The 23,370-nt window shown below is 38.9% G+C and overlaps 1 protein-coding gene across 1 annotated transcript in view; it reads left to right on the top strand.

Annotated features, from left to right (window-relative positions):
• GPR158 (G protein-coupled receptor 158) overlaps positions 1-18,930 on the top strand; it is a 191,072-nt gene extending 172,142 nt beyond the window's left edge. Inside the window, exons 8-11 of the mRNA XM_005480468.4 lie at positions 6,227-6,365; positions 10,294-10,399; positions 12,335-12,481; positions 13,237-18,930. Of these exons, the coding sequence (XP_005480525.2) occupies positions 6,227-6,365; positions 10,294-10,399; positions 12,335-12,481; positions 13,237-14,688 (1,844 nt within the window). The 3' untranslated portion in view covers positions 14,689-18,930. The remainder of the gene's footprint in view (positions 1-6,226; positions 6,366-10,293; positions 10,400-12,334; positions 12,482-13,236) is intronic.
• The last annotated feature ends 4,440 nt before the right edge of the window (positions 18,931-23,370 follow it).

Raw genomic sequence — 23,370 nt, 5'->3', positions numbered from 1 at the left:
TCAGTGGATATGTCTCCACTGCCAGCAAAAGCCATCTTTAGGGTACCCTGAAGCCATGGGACCCACAGACCATGGTCTGATTGGCCCTTGCATCACTTTGAGTAGACCTGCAAGGCAGTCTTGTGATGATTTGGGGGACAGAGTATGCTGTGCCTCCCACCAGCCCAAGGGCCCCACTCTTCTCTCTCAGCCTTCACAGCCATAGGCCTTGGAAGTTCTGTGAGGAAAAAAAGTCTGAATCTGGCACCATCAATTCTTATACCACAAATAGCTGTCTTTATTGCTGTGCATAGCTAATTAAAATGATGCTGAGATATGGTGGGAGAGACAGATAAACCTCTGGTAATTTATAATTCGCTAGGAATAACTCAACACTAAAGACTTGTAATCACAGTTCATTGAAATATATGAAAATCCTTTCAGTTGAAGAAAAAAGCTTCTCCTATGACATGGTGCAACTCTCCAGGTGGGAGATTGGACACAGCCATGCAGAAAGAGATTGCGTTGGCTGGCAGCACAGGAGCAATTGAGGACACAGTTTTTTTCCAGTTTTAAAATGGTGCATGCTCAGCTCCAGCTGGCACCCTGAGTGAATGAACGGATGGAAGAGCTGTGCTTCCAGATCCATAGCTCCCTTCATCTCAGTAAATGGGATTTAAAATGTAGTGAAGTGTGGTAGAGAAATAGATGAGTTGTCGTAGCTGTGTTATGGATCTAAGTAGGGTGGTAATCAGTAATTAGAGTTTAAAACATGGGGGAAAATTGTTGGAACAGTACTGTTTTACCAAGAGTGTAGAGTTCAGAATACCAATTGAACTTAGGCGACTCACAGCTTTAATGTCACCATCCCTGGGGAGCAGTGGCCTGGTTTTGGCCTGTGGTTGTGCTTTTTAAACAAGTAAGTGTGGTGAGACATAAAGCTTCATAGAGAGCCATGAAAATGGGCTTTAATCTTTCAGGGCTGTCTTTTTGCAAGTAGCTCCTGGACAGCAGAGTGCAAGTGAGCACAGGAATGGGTGTCCTGGCTCCAGAGAGCCCACAGCTCTTTACATCATCTTCACTGAGGGGCTGGCATGAAGAAGGGAATGAAGAGAAAGGCATTTCTGCCAGGCTAGGAGGGCTGAGAAGCAGCCAGGACAGTCTGAAATAATTCACATTCCTCTCCTGACCATGTTAGGAAGGAAACCCACAGTTTAGGACTTAAGCTTTTCACAAATATGGGTAAATTTATTTCCACTCTTGTCCTGAATGGCAGGGTGGCATTATCCCCATTTTACACAGGCAGGGCTGAGGCACAGTGAAATTAGGGTTATATGGTCCATTTAATATGGTTGTCCGTGTTGCAATGCCTTTGGCTCAGTTACAGAGCTTAGTCAAATATATTTGCAGCATTTGTATGGTCTCGCTGGCTACAAATACAGCCCTGCATGCTTATTTTTGCTGCAAATCATAGCAAAATGCATATTTGGCTCCCAAACAGCAAGAAAAATGCTCCCACTTCTGCAAAAAATGATGACCTATGCAAAGTTTGGACTGAATGAGGACCTCAAGTGCATTTTTTTTCATATTCATAGAATATGAGAATATGAGCCTGAGGCACAGGCAGAGTTAGAAGTCAGTTGTGCATGTGTGCTAGACCACTTTCCCCCTTGCAGTCTTTCCTGTTGTTCACTAGACATCCAAATGTCATTTGCAACAAATTGCAGAGCCTTCTTCATTAGGCAGCCTTGATTAGGTGGAGTACAGACATCTGCATAGCAGGAGTGACAGCAGCAATGGATTAACATGGGGATTTGCTTCTGCTCGCAGCAACACAGACCACTGCGTGTTTAGCAAAACTAGAAAATATGTTACCCCAGATCTTTTGAGAAAGTTTGATTAAGTCAATAATAGCAAGCCTGTGTCCATCCTTTTCTGTAAAGCAGATACATACCACAAACTATGGATATATAGCATTGTCCTTCATTATCAGAAGATGCAGAATATGAGCAGTGCCTAAAAGATCTCAAGTGAGTGGACATGGCTCACTCTGCATTGTAACAGGCACTAGGTAAGTCTGGCCCAGTGTGTTGGATGATCAAGCTAAGTGCTCCCAATTGCTTCCTTTTCCAAAACCATAATCAGCATCATGAAGACAAGGAAGAATCCTGATTTTTAAGCACCAATAATTATACTAAGCAGGTTGATCAGATAATGCAAAGACCAGATAAAAGGTTCTGTGGATAAGAAGTAGGTAGTGACTAAGAAGAGAGATATTTAAAGACTAATTCATTTGTGCACATGACATATTGAGGTCACTTTACATTTTCATCTCCTACCTTCCATTCATATCTGCATCCATTTATGCCTTTAAAGCAACTGTGCCTTTTCTTAACCTCTTATCTATCAGAGTTTTTCTCCCAAGTCTGAATTCCTGTTTTGGACCATTATTGGGTAACTGCTGCAAGGTTTTTTTTCAGAGCTCTTTTATGTTTTATTGTTTTGACTCTGCATTTTCTGTCCAGAGAACAGCTGACAGCTCTCTCTCCTAGGAGTTTCCATAATTTTTTCAGAAGGGGAAAGGAAGGATTTTTAGGTTTTGTGCTTAATATATGAAATGGGATAATTTATAAGCCTTGTGCTAAATCACAGAAACAAGATCATGTGTTTTGAGCTTTGAGTTTGCTCTGGACAGGTATGCAGTATGCTAAGATATTTCTTTAGATAGAAAGCTACTTTTCTATACCAGACTTTTAGTGGAAAATTATTCAGCAAGCCAAATAGGAATTTCATATCACATTTCATATATTTTGACCATTAAAGATGTTTGGTGCAAAGCAGTCACTAGTGTCCCATAAACAATCTAAGAGAGAAATGATTTGTACATTAGAACCTTGCTGCATGGTGGCCAGATAATACTCAATTATCTATCTATCTATCTATCTATCTATCTATCTATCTATCTATCTATCAGTTATATCTTTGTTATTCATTGCAGTAATAAATACATTAATGTGTTACCTTACTTTATGTTGCAAATGTAAAAAGGCCATGTAGGAAAAAAACACAGCAAAAATATTTAACACCTTCAGATTTTTGTTGCAAATTGCACTAACCATCTGTAGCTAATTATAGGAGTTTGACTTCTCCCCCAAACACAGCTTTTACATCATACATTTAATCTGTTTAATTAATGGTTTAGATAATAAATTGGTTTTCTATCAGTCTGTTTTGTCATTGCTGATGAAATTATTGTAATGTTGGACTTAACAAGTAAAGGAACTCTGTTATTTTACCTTATGTTTTAAGAGCTCTTCTGTATTTGTGTTCCATACCAGATGTCACAGTAATTATTATCTGCAGACAGGAATGCCAACCCTGCTCTAAATGTAAAGCTTTTCTAAAAGTATTATGCAGTGAATGGTACAAACTGCTGTTATGCTCCAGTATATTAATACTTTGAAATTGCTTCTTGTCTTAAGAACTCCTTGCAACTACGACTGTGAAACTGAAAACTGAAATTTTCAGAATTAATCAGATCTGCAGATCAGATGTTTCCTGCATTCCTACTTAGCCTAGCTAATTAAAATGCTTGGGTTGTGAGGGTTTTGTTGGTTTTTTTTTTTAAATGAAAGTATGACTTTTTCATTTTTACTTGCTCTGTATGGGAAAAAAAAAAACACCAACCAAAAAACACCAATTGAAAATTACAGTAGTTTTATTTTTTATTTTTTCTTCTAAAAGTAAGCAAAATTTGGCCCTTACTCTTTAGTTCAAGTAAGAATATCTTCAGCAAATGAAACTTTACATTTTTTTTTTATTTCTTTGAAAACCAAACCTTTTCACACTCTCAGCCTCTGTTAGCACTTGTAGCTGATCTTTTTAGTCACAAACAAACTTGGGGCTCTGTTCACTTCAGCTGAGAAAGAGGAAGAAGAACAGACCATGGGCAGTTTTGTGGAGTGTGTCTGTTATTCACAATTAGCTCATCTATTCAGTTCTGCTGCTCATGTTGGGGAGCAGGGAAAGTTTGAATGAAAGGCAAAATGTGAGGAAATAGGCATTGTCTGGCATGTTAGAGGGGCCCTGCTGAACAGTGTTAGCATGAAGGGTTTCCATAGAGGACAAGACAGTAAGATACAGTGATCTGGCTTTAGCAGCCTAATTCCAACAATTTTCTGCTTTTCAATTTATTCTAAATAACTATGGAGCAATGAAAGCAATAAATTACAGTCATTTGAGGAGCAATACATTCCAGTGCCATTATTCTGCATATGTGAGGCAACTACCTAAAGAAAAAACCCCAAACACTAAGATTTGTAAAAAACCTTTATTCTTATTGTATTGAAGCCAAATTTGTATTCCAGTTTTGTTCAGGAAAGACTTCAGGATCAAGATGGCTTTGTAAGTCATTTTGTGCAGGAGTTTTTAAGAAACCAGAATGATAGACTTCATTTATAGCATAGCTAATTTTCTAGAAATGAAGTGGAAGTTACAGCCAGTTTGCCCAAGTGTATGAGTAATTTGGAAAAACATACCTGCATGTGTGTTTTTGCTGAGCTCAAAACAGACTGGGACACAGAGTCTCAGAAGATTCATACTTTTGTTTTCATTTTGACACTCAGTAAGGCTTCAAATCATACTATTACTTGGTCAAAAGATCAAAAAGTTTATTACTGTTAGGATTTGGTGAAGAAGATCACAAAACCAGCAGTATGGATGGATTATGCCCCTTCAGATGTTTGGGTTTACGTAACTGCTGGGTCTATGAAGGCTGACTTCTAGTAGAAATAGGATCTTGGAGATAGGACATGTATTTTTCATTAAGAAATGTGCAAAGTGTTGTTCAGAGTTCAAACTGAGCTCTTGTCATAGCACAGAGATCCGTGTAACTGAATTCATTTTATCCAGATTTATCTCTTATTGATTTTAGCTGGAATTAATAGCAATATTTGAAGTTCCAAAATAATATAACAATATGTTATAGAGAAGTTACAGCAGTCATGGACTACTAAAAGTGGAGGAACCTGGAGGGTGTGTTCTAATGAGATATCCAGTGCTGACATTATATTTTTGTCTGCTGTTAATGGTGGGGTTTACAAGCATTTGTGTCATTATTGAAACCAGACCAGTAATTATGTGCTGACCAGTTCTACAGGGTGATACCACTGATCACCAGGTTTAGTTACAGTATAGAAAAATTACTGCCAAAAAGAAGTCTGAAAAATAATTTATTTTCTATTATACTGCATGTAAGTGTAGTTTCTATTGCAAAAATTCAACAAGACAAAATCAGTGTATGAGTAACAGTGGGATCACAGTTTCTGAAGCTGTTCTGGAGCAGTGCTGGCATTGCAGGGGTCTAACAGGACCTGCACATTACTGGGTGACACTCAAACACTTCCAGCCACTGGCAACCCAGACTGCAAGGCAAGAGGGACTGACACCAGCTCTATTCTCTACAGCATGACAGAGCTGTAGGGTGTTTTTCTGGGAGTTTTTTTGAGGTGGTTAGGAAATCACCTCGTTTGTATCAAGGTCAAAACGATGTTGCATCAGGCTGTCCACTGGAAGCTGAAGTCAGCGTACTGCTGGGTGCAGATGAACTGTCTCTATCTGAATTGTTTAGGCTGATCCAGACACCCTACTTTTTCTCCTTTCTTCCTTTACTCATTTTTCTCCTAAAAGAAACACATCATTGCTTTAGGTGCATTAGACCCTCAGAAGTGACTTGTCATATTATGGGTACCAGGAGAATTAACTGTCTTGAACAGAGGAATTTTTTAAACACAAAATGTCTTGTTTTATCTAAGTTATAAACCTTTGAAATGAAAGTGTTGTCTTAAAAAGCATATAGTCTGGTAGTAGGACTGTATCTGCCTCTGTAACAAGAACCAGTGCTACAATTAAAAGTACTTGTTATTTGAAGTGATGTCAGACTTCTGTAGTACTGATTATGAAATCGAGCAAGACGTTTTTAGATATTGTCTCAAAGTTTGTCAATTGGTAAACTGAAATACCATGAATGCAAGAGTTCCTGACGTGGAAAAAGATGTGTAAAATTAAAACCAAATATATCATGTACAGTGACAATATCCAAAAGAGTTTGACTGCCTATGTGTATACTTATATACATGTGTATTGTCTTTGCATAGATACTCACACATACAGAAGATACTGTAGTGCTTCAAATTTTCTTCCATCTAAAAAACTAATTGCAAATTATTTCTTTTTGTTCTTCTCACAGCTGAATTTTTATTCCTCTTGTGGGGTGTTTATCTCTGCTATGCAGTGCGGACAGTCCCATCAGCATTTCATGAGCCACGTTATATGGCTGTTGCAGTTCACAATGAGCTCATTATCTCTGCTATATTCCATACAATTAGGCAAGTGATCTGTAGATCTAGTAATTAACCATTTATCTTTCAGGTTTCCTATGTTACAACTTAGAGTGGGTGAATGGGATAGGATGCATAATTTGTTTCTGCAAATTAAGTGCTCACTAAACTTAAAACTGTCCCTATGGGATCCAAGAATATGAAATTTTATAATTAGGGGGCTTTTCAGTATAGTTAGGTGATATTTTCTTAGATCAAAGTTCAGTATATATGACAAATTAGGTATAGCAATGCCACTGTCTGTCTTCAGTCATCTACATACCACTCACTGTTTTGTATCCCTAGAAAAACAGCAGGTAAGAATGTTGATTTGTATGAACTTTGCTGATGTGTAACAGATTGGTGAGCTGCAGCTATGTGTTAAGATTATTGTACTGGTTTGGGCATGAAGTATAGTGTCTTATATGCTGGCATAAAATAATTGTGCCACATATAATGCTGTATCAGTAATATAAAGCCCATGTATCTTCTGAAGTCTATGATGAGCTCTGCATTTCATACGTGTAAATTATTTGGGTAGTAACAAATGAATAAGGGTCTTTGCTAGAGCTACATGAAAATTTACTAAATCTGGCTTTCCTACCGAGTACCCTGTAAAAATGAATTGGTCCCAGGAAATGCAAAAGAGGAAGATAACATGAGTTTCATCTCATCCTGTAAAAACTCTTAAGACTTTCTTCTGACATTTTCACACCTTCTTTTGCCTCCTAACAGATTTTATCTACTAAGTTGTTTGGGTTTTTTTTACATTACTTCATTGACAGTCTTCAAATACTCTTCTCTGTTCCTTGGTCTGTCTTGGCACTAACATTTCTCCTTGTCTTCTTTATTTTGCTTTCATGGTTTTTTCTGACTAAACATCAGCAAAGCAAATCCTTCATCTCTGTTCCTTCCTGGTGCTCTTTTCTCTTATCATTGTTATACAGTTCACTGCATTTTTCAGACATGCCATTTCTTTCCCTTCCCCTTCTCCTAACCCTGTATTTCAACACCCACATACACTCAAAATCTATACTCCCTGATACAAACATCTGCAAAGTTATTGTTTAAAATCTTTATTTGATGGCAGCATTTTCCTTTTCATTCCTGATAGATGTAAAATTCACTTATAATACTTCTGAGTTTATTATTACCAATATGATGGCTTCTCAGTCAATTTTTCCCCCATTAATGTACATTCCTAAACTGTGTGTTGAGCCGTATTAGAAGATACTGTTCAGAGGTATTTTTGTAAGCTCCAAGTTTCTTTTAACAATAGAACAGGAGGCAAGTAACCTTGAATGAAAGAAAGGGGAAAAGGGGAAAATGTGGCATTTTAATGCATCCCTTATGAAGGAGATACAAAGGGATTAAGTCTTTCAGTTTGTCTTATTGACAATCCTGTGCCTGCAGCCTAAGGTCTCTAAGGTCAGCTGATCCCATTCTTCCTTCTTTCCCTCTTTTTTTTTTATGTACATTTTGTATTGATTCTTTCCCATCTGTCTAATATATATACTGGTTTGTTGAAGAAATATTGTGTAGTGTTTATAGATAAGACTGAAAAAAATGTACACAGTCCCTCCTGAGATTATGTCCATTTCTGCATGCCCAACTCTTAATCCATTTCCTTTTTTTTTTTTTTTTTTTTTTTTTTCTTCTGTCTTCCCTGCCAAGTTCTGGATGCGACTGAAAGGGCGGAAATGTAAAACTTAGATTTATATGACATACCTGAATTGTCATGAAGTAGAAAATACTGGAGCCTTGAAGGACATTACAAGGCAGCCATCCAGTCTGAAAATTCCCAAAGCTCATGGAAGATTGATGTGAGCACTACATAAAACCTTGAACTGTTTGCATTTTGTTTTTTGTTTGAAAATATTCCCATTACAGAAACAGAGGATTCTGGATTATCTTCAGATCATCATAGTATTAAATTCCTGCATTGCTCCTTCTCTTATATTACTGAGAAAACCAAAATTTATATGTAAAAAATCTCATTCAAATAGAAATCCCATCTTTGCTAGGGCTGAATGGCTACTACAAATGTGATTTTGCATTCAGAGGCATGGTATGACATGGATACCTTAATCAGTCAAGGTCTCCAGCATAAAGGAAGCAAAAAAGCCTTCACAGAATCTGAGGATTAGATCTGTTAAAGGTTAAGCAAAAGCAGTGGCCATCAGGATGTGGGTGCTTTCTCCCACGTGTCTGATGGATCTGGCTGCTGCCGGCTCCATTGCAGGTTGAGCAGATCCCCCGTGGGGCAGTCACAGAGACCTGGCTGCCCACAGGGGCCAGTGCAGGTCCCACACTCAGCCTGGTCCTGTTCCTCCTCTGCACCTGGGCCTGGGATGACACTCAGGGTTGCCTGAGGCTTGTTCATCAGTTGCACACATGCACCATACAGAGAGTGGTATCACACATAGCAAGGATTTAATGAGAAGATGGGAGATACGTCAGGTACAGAGCTCAGTGACAACTTGCTTACATGTCACTAACCATTATATCCCCCCCTTCTTTCCATGCTTTTTCCCTCCTACCTTATCCTCTATCTATCCCAATCCTTGTCTTCCAAATAAACAACCAACCCTCATTATTTTTTTCCTATTGGTCACAGTTTTCCTGCATCTGTCTTCAAATTTGGCATTTGTGATGCCGTTATCTAGGTAATCATGATCTTATTTTCTGTTGCTGATATGGTTACACCAATGCCACTGACCTTGCAAGTTCTGCACCTCAAAAGTCCTTCAATTACCTGTGAAGTTTGCCCATCTTTCAAATGACTCCCTGTTAACCACCTCTGAAATCTTGCTATCCCTTATAGCACCGTCTGTAACTTTTGTTCACCTTTTGTTCTTTATTTGTTACATCCATCAGTTTCTCATGTCATCTTCATCAGTGCAGTTGTGTTCAGTTTGCTAAATCTCAGGCCTAAGCCTCCTCATGTTCTCTCCCACCCCAAAGCAATAGGAACTCTCTAGGAATTAGTTAATTGGGATATTTTGTTGTGTTCATAAAACATTGCGTTTACAAAGTATTAAACAAGTAATTATGACTGTATTATTACAGCATGTAAGCCAGTGTTTCATGCCAGACTATTTCTGTTAACAAAAGCTTCTTCAAAATGCATCTGTGAACTTGGATAAGTTGCAAATGTCATTTCTATCTGAATGCTTTTTGCTAACCTGGAAATTGCAAGCCAGCAGTACATCCGCTCATCCGTTGCACTGCTCACTGCTCCTGGCTTTGGGAGCTCACTAGGGCAGACAAGCCAAGCATGCCTCAGCTTTAACTGCACTGCTTCTTCTACCACTTCTTTAGAAAGCTCAGCAAGGGACTGTTTTGTTTGACAAGTTCAGCCACTCATTTCCAAGCATTCAAGGCTCTTGGATCCCACAGCAATGAGCTGGGCGGTCCTGCTATAAAGATCATTTCTGTGCTCCCTGCTAAGATGCATTTCAGTTCAGTTCTCCCTTGGATGGCTTATCAGCTGTACTCAATAGCTGTGATCTGTGGACATCCTGTGTTTATAAAGTGCACTGCAATTCATCATAGTACATGTGCTTAACCTAAAACCATCCCTTCAGCTCCTTAATGTATGTAAGCTGCCATAACTCAGGCTAAAGAAACTGTGACATTATACACAAAACAAAAAGACAGCTCAATAGAGTGAGAAATATGGAATAAGCAGTATAATTTAAAGTCTATTGTTTCTCTTTATATTGTGGTTTGTTGATTTTATTTTTCAGAGTTGTTTTGAAATTTTAGCATATAGGAAAGTTATGTGGATGTAATTTTTAGTCTGTATGAAAGCAGTACAGAACAAAACCAGTTGTGTTTGGCCATTCAGTGAAAAGAAACCTAAGGAATAATACAGATATTAAATCTAATGCACTGGAGAAATGCAGTGAACTGCAACCCTGAATTCTATTTTCAGATTCATTCTTTCTTCAAGACTTCAGTCTGACTGGATGCTGATGCTGTTCTTTGCACACACACATTTGACTGTGACAGTCACTGTTGGGCTACTTCTGATCCCTAAGGTATTTGAGTCTGCTGTCTGTTTTCTTTTCCAAGTCTGAGGAAGATAAATGTTGTCATGCAGAAGCATTTCTGTGTAAATCTAGCAGCAACGGATAGAAAAGGAGGATGTAAAATTTGACTATTTTACCTTGAAAGCTGTATTGTTTTTATTTTTTAAATAAATAAAAACAAAGTTTCTTTCTGTCAGCTTTCAAAATTCTAGGAGTTTAAAGTACTTAAAATGTTGATATGATTAATAGAAGAAGGAAATAATCCTGCCTAATTGTGCTTTTTTTTAAGGTATTTGTATGACCATGCTGCTGCTAGAGTTAGCTGAGAACAGACAAAATTTAGGCAAGGGCGTAGAACCACTGGGTTCCGGAGGCTGGACTAGCCATGAGATGGGGAGGTAGGGATTTAAACCAGACAGTTACAGGCTGAAAAAGGAGAACCCTTTGCAAGTCAGAGCCTGGACAGACAGATGCTGCACCCTGGGAGGGGACAGGGCCATGGCCGGGAGCCAGGAGCGGTGCTGGGAGCCAGGAAAGCTGTGGGGGCACAGGGAGATGGTGAGGGCAGGATCAGGGAAGGGCAGAGAAATCCCCTGAGCTGCAGCCCAGACACCTCCCTGGGAGCTGCAGTGTCATCTCACCCGGGGCAGGAGATGTGCAAGTGGCTCCTCCTGCCCCTAGCAACAGTGCCCAGGAATGGAGTGGAACTTCCTCCTGAGGACAGTACCCCAGCAAAAGGAATGACTTTCTAATGGGTCTCAAAATGACTAATCATATTAATCCAAAGTTCAAGAGTCAAAATAGCAGAAAAGGTGAAAGCTACATATGAAGAAAGAGCATTAAGCAGTTCAGAATTTTCAGGTTAATGAGGCTGCTATTCCTGCCTTTTTCCTGTGTGTCAGAACAGGGTATTGTGTTGACTGTCAAATATATGTACATTGAACAGTCATAACTAAGGACCCATTGATGCAGCCTTAATACTGCATAACCTTGTTTTATTTTAAATTACTTTTCTGATCTTTAGCAATAATCTTATATTTTCTATTTTATATTCATGCACTTTATTACATTTCTTCAGAGATATTACACATCTTCAGAGGTGTCTTTTTAAACTAGTATAGAAAATTTGTTGACCTTTCTGAAGCTGACTCATAACTACTGATCAGCATTTTCATTTTTAGCTTATTATCTGTGTTTCCCTGCACGGACTTTTCTTCCAACACACCAAAGAATTCAGAGAATTAAGAGTCACAAGGTTTAGTTCTATTCATAAAGTCCTGAAGACAGATGACTATGTGGACAATAGTAAATTCAGATGAGTGAATCAATGTGTTGATGGAGTGAACAAAACAATAATGACAACCTCACTCCAACTCCCGATTCAAGGACCTGTTGAAACATAGAAGAAAAAAAGTTGTCTACTTTTTCATTAGTTTCTTTCTTTTTTTTTTTCCCCTTTTTTGTGGATTTTTTTTTCCTCGCCTTATGTCTTCCTTTTCAGGATTAGGATCTAAAATAGGAGAATTGCTTTCTGCAGGATTATTAAGATGTATATTGTATAAAATAGTGACTTACTGGTTTAGCAGCCTTATTGGAAATAATGTCTGAAAGTCTGTTTTCATGCCAGCCTAATTAAAATGCCATTTAAAGAGGTTCAAACAAATATCAAAATGAGTAGGGACTTTTTTTTTTCTTATGCAAATTTCTAAGATTTATCATGTTAAGCAATCATTAATAAGAGTTCCTTCCATACAATACTGAATGAGACTCTATGGGACACTACTTAAACCAATGAAGCTTAAGTAATATTTTGAGTTTGAGAATCACATCAAATCTGTGCAAGGGCCATTGTACCATAAAAACTGTTGTAAGCTCTTACACTGATGTTGAAGTAAACTTTTGCACTCATGGCATTTATTTTTTTTTTGTGAATACTTATTGCAGTTTTCACATTCAAGCAATAACCCAAGAGATGATATAGCTACAGAAGCTTATGAAGATGAGCTTGATATGGGTCGGTCTGGATCCTATCTGAACAGCAGTATCAACTCAGCATGGAGTGAACACAGTTTGGATCCTGAAGATATTCGGGTACATAGATCTCATTTAAATAGCATTCCTTTTCAAGAACACTTTTTCCTAGAAGGAAACTCCAACTTGCATGCATTTGTTTCTCTTTGCAGATATCAGCTGGAAAATGCCAGCCTAGATCTTTTAGGATTGTGGTATCAGGTCATGTAAACTCTCATGTAGTACTTACTAGTGTGAAGAGATGCTGCATCACTAGTTGTAGTAAAAGTCATAGTGGTGCCTAAGGAGGAGGAATCATCCTCAGCAAGAGCTGTTACTCAGTTTACATAGATTCTTTGATTTATTTTGAAGTGCAAACAGCTTTTGGTTTCAGTTTAATTAGTTATTTGTATGTAACACATACATAAGCATATGTAACTATAAAGATAAAAATTTTAAAAGTTGAATAATGGAGAAAATTACTTTCTTCTTACTTTACATGGTTAAAGGCCTTATATTCTCAGAACAAAAAGCAGCTATAGAGTTCAGCAGGAAAGCACACACTATAGCATTGTGAAATTTGAAACAGCATAAATGAGTATGAAGTGTGCATGCTATGGAAAGTAACATGTTTGTGCATGAGAGTTGAACATTTTTTTAAGTGGGAAATAAATGGGATTCAAGTTGATGGAGAAATGGCATATTCAAGAATTAGAAAAGACAGTGAAATGAGTTTAATGCCCTTTCTAGAGCAATAGGTCTTGCATTCGTCAGTCTGCTTGTTTGACTGTAGTCACTTTGTAAATACGAGTTTTGCCATTCACTTTGCTTTGCAGGATGAGTTGAAGAAACTATATGCTCAGCTTGAAATCTATAAAAGGAAAAAGATGATTGCTAATAATCCACATCTCCAGAAAAAAAGGTGCTCTAAAAAGGGCTTGGGGCGCTCGATAATGCGGCGTATCACAGAAATCCCTGAGACAGTCACCAGGCAGTGCTCCAGGGACGAGAAGGACCTGATGGAGCACAGTGCTGTGAAGAACTTGGCCACGCTGAAGAAAAACCCACCAGATTCCACAAGTTCTTCAAAGCCAAAAGAAGATACTTTGAAAAACAGAGTCTTTTCCTTAAAAAAGTCCCACAGCACTTATGATCATGTTAGGGATCAAACAGAAGAACCAAATGGCTTAACTACAGAAAGTGCAGAAGTCATAGCTTCTGAGAAAACACTTCTGGACTCCTTGAATGGTAGCAAATTAACCAAAAATGCTCCTGAAAAGGTTGAAGCTGTCTCTACTGAATCGGTCCCTTTGGTGTGCAAATCAGCAAGTGCGCATAATTTAAGTGCCGATAAGAAGCCTCTGCACCCAAGAACATCTGTGTTACAAAAATCCCTCAGTGTTATTGCTAGTGCCAAGGAAAAGACTCTGGGACTAACGGGTAAAACACAAAGTCTAGAAGAAAGCACTAAATCTCATAAATCTCAGCAGAAGGGTAAGGAGGCCACCAAAAAGCACTCAGCCTCTGATAAAGGGGAACATAAGGATTCCCACCGGAAAAACTCTACCCAGTCTGAGGAAACAAAGAAAACACATAAATCTGGAATTATTAAACAACAAAAGGTCAGTCAGACACCTGCAAATCCAGACACAGGGCCAGGTAAGTCTCTACACAAGGAAAATTTCGACATAGGAGAAGTTTGTCCTTGGGAGATATATGACCAAGTTCCTGGTCCTGTGCCTTTTGACTCTAAAGCTCAAAAACATGTGTCTATTGCTTCCTCAGAGCCAGAGAAAAACCACCCTTCCCAGCCAAAGGGGAAGACTCATCATAAGCTGAAGACACCTGAGGGGCACCAACAGTCAAATCAAAAGAGTTCAGAGAAGGTGGAAGCCACTCAGGAGACACAAGAGAAGCAGATCCTTGAAAATGAGAAAAATCAGTCAAATTCCAAGTCCCAGGTGTCTCCTGGGCTGAAGTGTGAGAATGTTAATAGGTGTACACCTAATACCCATCCTGGAGAGCGGGAAGAGCTGCCCCAGAAAACAGCAGAAAAGGAAAACCTCAATAAATTGGCTGAACAGAAAAAAATTACCTCTTCTGAGGGAAACGTGCTTTCATCTAACTCCCATAAGCCAAGTAGTTACGTACAGCAACCTTTAGCATCTCGAGCTGAAGTCTGCCCTTGGGAGTATGATACAGCAGATTTACCAAAAGCAGAAAGAAGTGTAGCTTTATTGAACACCTCTGCTATAAGTGCAAATAAAACAGCAGCACCTCGAAAATAAGAGGCTTTTGGACTGAGGAGAGTAGCAACATTGAGAAGAGAGACAACAAGAAAGACAGAGGGGACTTAGGCCAAAAGGATTTGAAAATTCCTAAGGAGCATCACTTAAATCAAGGGAATCAGCACTACAAATATGTAGGAGTTAAGCAAAGTAAATTATCATTATTGTTGTTATTATTTATATGTTGAGTGCCAACAATGTGATTAGCAGTGCCCAGAATATGGTCCCTGCTCCAAGGATTTTACTGTGTCAATGAAAGAAATCTGCCTTTGTGAAATCAATTTTTCTTTTAAAAGAAAAAATAATAAGATGATGACAAACGCACAGTATAGATCTTAACCAAATTATTTCTGGATGCTGTAACTGGCTGTAACTTGCCCTTGGGACTTTAAAGATCCAGCAGAAGTGGGACACAGAAAATGTCCTGATGGCAAAAAGGGGTACCAACGAGCAGCTTATTAAAGTGATGACTTTTCACTTTTCATATTTAATCTAAATAGCACTGCTAACTCAATGCATCCCAAGAATATTTTATAAAATGATTGCTTTCATTTTCTTATTACTGTGTGTTTAAGTACATTGTTGTGTCTCATATTAAAGCATTCCAGATTGTATAATTTTTGCAAATAACTTTGATATTATGTGACACAACAACATATTTATGCAATCTGCAGATACTGTCTTCTAATTGCAAGTTAAAATACCTGCTGTAGACCTTTTTGTTTATATGTAGAATTGCAGTAGTCTTTCACTGGCTGTGGAAGCCATAATTCATATTGGGAAATTCTTTTGGGCTTTGGAGATTATTTGTTTTTTCTTTCCTGTAATTTATATAGTCTTTTTTTGTTTTGTTTACTCTCTGTTATTTATATTTATAGTTTGATACTGTATTATTCAGGGGTTTTATATGCAGTAAGTTATGCACTTCCCTCTTAATGCTAATAGACTTTGTTAATAGTGCAAATTCAGTTGTCTTAGCTGCATATACTGGTAGGACAACTTATCTGGGTTTTTTGTTATTAATTGGAAAATATCTAAGAGACAAAAAATCTTACTTTAAACATCGATGGTGATAATCTTGTTCAGTATTTCTTACTGAACCTATCCTGTTAAATAAGACAAGCAAGAATTACAATGAATATACCCCAGAAATGATCGTGTTTTACTAACACCAGACAGCTCTGGGAGATATTTTATTTATGGAACAACACTTTACTGTTTACCCTTGTTGGCAAACCTCAAAAAATTGCCTCTTGGAGTGAGAACTCCAAAATATTACTCTTCCCCCACATATGCAAATGTAAGCGATACTGGGAACGGAAATGATGGCACCTCTCTCCAACTGTCCAAAATGCTTTGACTTTTTTTAAATTTATATGTACATTTACAGTAAAAGTTGGTGTTTGATACAGTGCTACTTTTCAGCAATAGCTACAGTCCTCATCGTGCATATGAGTTTAATTCATAGGTGGCCCATTCACAACTATGAGTCTTAGTGACAGTTCACCATCAGGGCCTGAGGACTTGTTGAACTCCTCTGAGGAGTGTCAGCAGTAATTAAACAGCCCCAGCCATCTCAATGCAGTACCAGTAAAGTGCTGTTCACAGGAATTGGCTGTACCTAGTGTACTCCAAAACAAAGACAGCTCAGTCCTAAAGAACTTGTGCAATTTGAGAGAAGTGATGGGATTTGGTGGAAGAACATGAAATGTGGATGACGGAAAAGAATGTGTTGTTTAATATATATAATATATATAAAAATAGATATTTATATATGTTTAATATATATATATATAAATGTCATATCTAATACACACATGCACATACACGTATGTAGTATAAACTGATTTTTGTGGCATCATAGAAAAAGTGGCTTAAGATAAAATGCAATGAGCAGAGGGACTTAAGACAACCTGGGCATAAGGATTTTTCTGTCCTTTAAAAAAGAGAGGAGTCTATGGGCATGTCTAGACTGACAGATCAAGATGGATCTGATTTTCCTACTGCCACTGCTAAGCCCAGACCTGACATATGCCAACACCTGAGCCAGCTAGCGACAAGTTGACTCAGGTCTTGGTGCTGTCTAAACATATTACCTCACTAATAAATTCTGCTTATTAGCTCCAGATTAAGTGACTGAACTGCCCCAGCCAACCTGGTTATCCAGGATAGTGCTCAGTTCCACCATGGGGATGTGCTGACTTAGGTCTTTACTACCCTGGGCTTGTCTGACTCTCCCATCCCTCTTTTGTAGGGCATAATTATGGTCTAGGAGATTTGACTGGGACCCTTCAACCCAGAATCCCTGTTCCACCCATGAAAAGGAGTCAGGCATATGAGTCTGGGTGCTTTGGACATCATGCACCCACTTTGCACACACAGGGCCACTGGCATCCTATGTGCAGCCCAAATCCAGCTCTGTCCTTGGTGTGGAAAAGAGTTGAGCTTAGACCTGGTGTGCTCAGATTCTCCCTTCCCAGTCCTAGACACTCATGGGATTAGTCTGTAACTTGTCTTGTCAGCTTCAGTGGGACTTGGTCAGCTTTTCTGAGAGAAAATAACCCTGAATTTCCATGGGAAGAAGTCTCTCCTAGGAACAGAGCTTTTTGGGAGGCCTCCAGGAGCACACTGACCCTGTGTGTGGAGAAATACACAATTTTAAACGTGCTGAAATGGTGACAATCTTACACCTCTCCTATCCTTGAAGGGAAGTTCTGCAGTCTCAGCAGTGGTTTTTGGGATTGGGACAGGGGGACAGCTTATGGCAGGCTGCTCTGGCTCATTTACGGGAGCCCGACTGTGAGGTTAGAAGCGACATCCACAGAGGGATGGGGGAAGGAGATCTCTGTATGTACTCACTGCCTCGTGGAGACAGATGGTTGCAAGGGGCAGGTACCAGCCCTCGTGCCCTTGCTCATCTGGCCCTCCATCCTTTATCTCAGAGCTGAGCAAGGCCACACTGCCCCTGCCCTGCTCTGCAGGAGCCCTGTAGGGGCGCATCGAGCACCAAGGACGGGGGACTCACATTGGCAAATGTCCACACTGCACCACTGCCCCTTGCAGTCCCGGCAGGATCGAGCCCGTCGTGCATGACTGTGTCCGTGCCACTGCTGTGTATCTGTACTGGCTTGGTTTCCTTTCCCCTTCTTTCTGTTTGGAAAGATAACTTCATTAGAAACACAGAAACAAAGGCCAGTCCTTGGCTGGTGTAAAACAGCCCAGCTGCACAGAAAGCAAAAAGCAATGGCTGGTTAACTAGGGAAGGCATTGGCTTGTATATTCTTGTTTGGTTTAGATTTCTTTCGTCTTGACCCTTTCCCTCACTTCTTAAAAACTGTCTGTTGTGGTTCTTTAGGCTCATTGTAGTCACATCCCCTAAGACTGACACAATTGGAAAACTTTCCTTTAGAAAACAAAAAAACTTTCCCCAGTTCATTAAGCAACTGATCTTTGGGCTACAGATTCAATTGGGACTTAAATTATTTCACTTTTAAGAAAATGAGGGGCCAAACTTCACTCAACTATCCTATCGCACTATGATGCTGCTAGAAGCATTGCTTAATGAAGACATACTAAGTTAGACATAAATAATGTTTTGTGTTTCATAGATTTTTCTCCACCAGCATATATTGACTAGATTGCTTAGATGTCTTTTTCTGGAATTTCATTGTCATTGTTTAGCCAAGAGAAGTGCAACTCTAGAGTAAAGATGTTATAAAGATGTTCTCTAGCAGATCTGTTAAGAGAAAAGACAATAAACATGAAGGTCACAAACATTTGCTAGGTTGTCCTTCTAAATGCATGTGCAAGCTGCATTTCTCCTTCATTTCTAAGCCATGGTTTATAAGCAATTAGATTTATACCAATCTTATTAGACTTGTATAATTTATGCAAGATTATGTGCTTTAAAATATAAATCAGTGCACACCTATCATCAGCTTTGGTGGCATCATAGACCTGAAACCAGACAAGACATTTATATTTGCTCTCCTTAGGCTTTTGCATGCATATGACAACGGGCAGGCCTGAGCAAACACTGCCTTTGACTTTTAAAATTTTAGCTACTCCAAGTTGTAGAGTATATAAAGCTGTAAGTCTCTTCACTTTATAATGTGGTTCTTATGACAATGTTATCTGGCAACCAACAGCATCCACCATGAAATACTTGATAGATTTATGTTGTAATGTGTTGCAGCATGTAAATAATGTAACTTCTCTGCAATAAAGCACATTTATATTAAATCTGTCTGCAGGCTTTTGTGTTGTGATTTTCTGAAGTCATTACTGATCCAAACTTTACGGGTTTCCCATCAAACTTGTAAAGTAACTAACTTTACAGCTTCTTTGATCAGATTATGGCATTATCATTTTCTGGATTTTTCCTTATATTTTCATTAGAGTAGATATGCACTATGTTCAGGATTTTATGTTAGGGAAGTAGCTCTGTTTGCTCAGTGGTTGCAATTTTGAGGTCAAAATTGTAGAGTCCATTCTATATTCTTTTGAATTTAATGGTAACTACCATGTTAGAAAACAAGGGGAAATAAATAGACCACATTTTACTATGTCATTGTAAAATCCTATAGCTCCTCTGTACTATGTGTGCACATGCCTGAGTTCCTCATCTTAAATGTCTGTCTGACAGGTATAGAAAAGATACAAAGAATGGGAATAAAAAAGATGAGAGGCAGAGAATGGCAGCTGTGTAAGTGCAACTTGTTTACCTTGGGAGAGAGATGACTCAGAAAGAGGGATGAGACCTATAAAAAATTGTGAATGATTCAAAGGTAATTAGGAGTCTGGAATTTGCTGGATTTTGTTGTGCAGAAACTATAGAACACCCAGGGTGGCCATCATATACCAGCTTAAAATAAATGAATTTTTCCTCTGCATATGTCATTAATAAATCGAGGAGCTCATTTTAATAGGTTGCTGTGCATATCATGGGTTCACAAAGCGTTGGAGGGCTCATGGAAGACAAATCCATCAAGATCCCTGAACATGGTGGATAGAAAATTCTTAAATCCCTAACCTCTAGATGGCTGATAAGTAGTATAATTCTCTTTGCATAATCACCCAGTTCTCTCACCTTAATCACTCACTGCTCAATATGGTGCTACATGAACATTTCTTCCAGCACAGCCTCTGTACATTCTTTTGTCTGCATAAATACAGATAGTTTAGGCTCACTTAGTTTATTTTCAGTTGTCAGCCTGGTGGTTTTTAATGACTGCTTATTGATGTGCAAGCTCAGGTAGGTTCCTGCATGGGCATATGTGTGTGCTCACATGTACCTGTTCCAGGGTCTCCTGGGTTGGAAAGCTGCCATTTGGGTAACAGTCTGAGTCAAGCTGTCAGGTGTCATGGAAACATGAGATGGAAAGAAGGGAAGGGAATTACTTATGTTCTTTAAATGAACTGTGTACAAGTGCTTCGAAAGCAAGAAGTCCAGATACCAAAAAATTAAGGCCTGGACATTTTTCACTGTACTACCTCAGGATGTTCAGCTCAAACTGAGGGCAACTTTGCTCTATCAAGTGATGGGTGCCTTTTGAGCACCACTTCTAAAGTTTTCACTGGTTTTAAGAAGTAAGGAAATTATTTCCACAGTTTTGTGGCTTTGGAAATCATCCAGAAATGTATTTTCACACACCCTCTTGCTTCTCCTGTTGTATTTCATGAGAGGAAAGTGTGTCTGCACCTGCACAGCCATGAGAGGCTGGGGTGGGGTGTCCCTCTGTCAGCCTGGCACCCAGGGGCAGGGGATGGAGAGGACAGATGGACACTTCACAGCAGTGCACGGTGGGAGGAAGAGAGACAGGCTTGAACAAGAGGCTCAGAATGAATACTCAGAAAACTTTCACCATGAGAAGTCAAACAGTGGAGAATGTTACTCAAAGGTCGTGCCATTCCCATCCTCTGAGCTTTTCTTGGACAGAGCCCTGATCTTGTAGCTTTGGGCAGCAGGTTGGATTGGAGAGCTCCTGAATGATCCCATCATCCTACAAAGAGTGTTCCCTACTAGAACTTACTCTTCCCATCATCCTCTGGAAAGCCTGTGGGCAGATTCCAGGCAGCTCCAGTTCCTGCCCAGGAGCACAGGACACACATTCATTTATAGCATACATACCCCTGGGCAAGCCCTCCTAACAAACACCAGCTGCTGAGATAAAAAGGCATTTGGCTTTTCCTCTGACCCCACAGCCCAGAGTTACCATGGTAACAAAGGGACCAGGAAAATAATTTTGTTTAGAGCTGGTTGGAAAGAAGTTTTCCTGCCTGTGTTTAGTGAGTACTTGAGCTGGTGCACAGCTGAAAGAAACCCTCTAAAAATTGTAATGTTTTTCCCTAACAAACTGAGGATTTTTTTTAATGTCAGTGCTGGATCGGATTCTGACGGAATCATTAAAGTAATTCTAAACTTTGGGGAATTTGGTAAATGCAAGTCTTCAAAAAGGCAATTTATTTGATCCAGGGTTACAGGGTTTCAGGGTCTCTGCCTGTCTGGAGAGAAGTTATTTCAAGCTGAATCTGCTTTTTTACAATAAAACAGGATTTCTGACAGGCTGAAGCCAACTTTTTCCAATTCTGTAGGAGCTTTTATATCAACTTGGAAATTAACTTTAGCAATGCTTAAAATTTAGTAAAAGATACTGATTATTTCACTGGGTTGGCAGGCTGTCATCATGTTGCAATGTTCAATCTTCTGGTTCTTTTAACCCCTGGAAGATTAAACATTGTCTCTCCATTTATGCAGATGATTTTTCTTTTTTTTCTGTTTCATTTATTTATGAGTTAGCTCTTTTTAGTCACTGAAAGCGTACAAACAAATCAAACTCTGGACATTTTACCATGAAATTAGTGGATTTTAGATTTCTGGATATGTATGAATTAGGTTGAATTTTGCATTGTGTCAAAGCATGAAAAAACATTAGATTAACCCAAAATAGCCATATATATTTTTGTAAAGTGCATTTATGATCTTCTGTATAATATAGGTGTACATATCTTATCTAGAAGGCAGAGAATCATTCCTGCAGCCTTATAGCTGCAGAAGGCAAGGTTTTCCAGTAGACAAGTATCTGCTTTTAGAAGCAATTAAAAGAGAAAATTGCTAAGCCTGCATAATGGGAGTCTTTTAATGAAATGCAAACTGCTGGGTGTCTTGGGTCTATGGGTATAAAATGTGTGTGAAGTTAGGGCTTGCCTGTGCCTTTGCTTTATGGCTTCTGGGGAGATGTTCAGGGGAAGAGCAAATGCAATGTGTCTCTGGTCCCACCACAGCGTGGGGTGCCATGCCCACATGTGTGCCCTCTCCTGCTTGCTGTTCACCTGCTGCGCCCTTTGTTAATGATGCTGAATCACGGAGTAAAACCTGGTTTTGGCTGAACACCCAGCCCTCCCTGCAGTGCCTGTTCCCCTGCTGGTCTGCAGAGGTGACAAGAGCAGTGCCCATGAGGTGGCTTTGGACACTGCAGGGCTGCCAAAGCGGGGCAGGGTGGAGGCTGCCTGACTCCGTTTCAGCACTATTAGTTGTACTGCTTGACAGATGATGTTGGCAGGGAGTTTAGACTGGCTGCAGTACTACAGATAAAAACCAGGCTGGTTTGACATAATTCAGTGCTAAAAATAGTATCATATAATGATGTCTTTGTCATGGAAGTTTTTTCTGAGCTGCAGGGGGGTAAGAACTGTGTGGTTCCAAAGCAGTCATCTTGGAGACATCATCAAAGGAAAATCACAGCAGCACTGGAGAAGCCACCTGTCCAGCTCTGTTCCCACATCATGTTGGCAAATGCACAGCATTTGTGTAAGCCAGCAAAATTGGCTAGTGCTACTCTGTATGCAATGTATTTTATGTTTATATTCACTTTAATGCTTTTGGTTCACAACATTTAGGTTTCACTTTGTTTATAGCTTTGTTATCACTGTGATAATTTTTTAATTCTTTTACAGGAACTTGCTAACAAACTTGATTTGTATCTTAGTGGCTCCATTGCAAGGCCGGCATTATCCCCCCCCAAATTTTTTGGTGTTTGAAGTCAGAAAGAATAGTTTCACAATTCACAGAATTTTCCTTCAGAAATAGTTAAATATTTTAAAATACAGATTTTGTTATTTTTATTCTGATTACTTTAATTATTTTTTCTGTTTTCATGATCAACAAAATTGCAGTAAGTAAGAATTGGTAACATTAAGCTACATTCTTTACTTTCTAGGTATCATTTAGATGCATTTTTCCTTCTAGGATTTCAGATGAATTGTAGATTGCCATTGTGCATTGCATGACCTTCCCATGCAACTGCTTGTTGTCTACATTACAGCTAGAATTGCAAAGTCATTACAATCATTGCCTAGGTAGGGATTGGGTTTTTTGGATTTGGCATCCCATTCATATATGACAATAATTTACACACAAGCTAAACTACTTGCTTTGGTGTTTTATTCATTGCCTTGTAAATGTAGATAGTATTCTTAATTCCTTGGGAACAACATTATAATTCAATATAATGGGCAGGCAAATAGCAAGCAAAAATTGATGAGATAAAACTGTATAGTCTTTATTTTGATAAAAATGTGAGCATGAAAATGTGAAAACCTTGGTCTCTCTGAGGAAGAAAACAGAATAAAACAATGAGGATTTTATTTATTATTTTCACATTTGGAACCAATTATTGTAGT

Source organism: Zonotrichia albicollis, chromosome 1 (genome assembly GCF_047830755.1).
Source record: "Zonotrichia albicollis isolate bZonAlb1 chromosome 1, bZonAlb1.hap1, whole genome shotgun sequence".
Taxonomy (NCBI): domain Eukaryota; kingdom Metazoa; phylum Chordata; class Aves; order Passeriformes; family Passerellidae; genus Zonotrichia; species Zonotrichia albicollis.
This window is presented reverse-complemented; position numbering and strand designations above follow the sequence as displayed.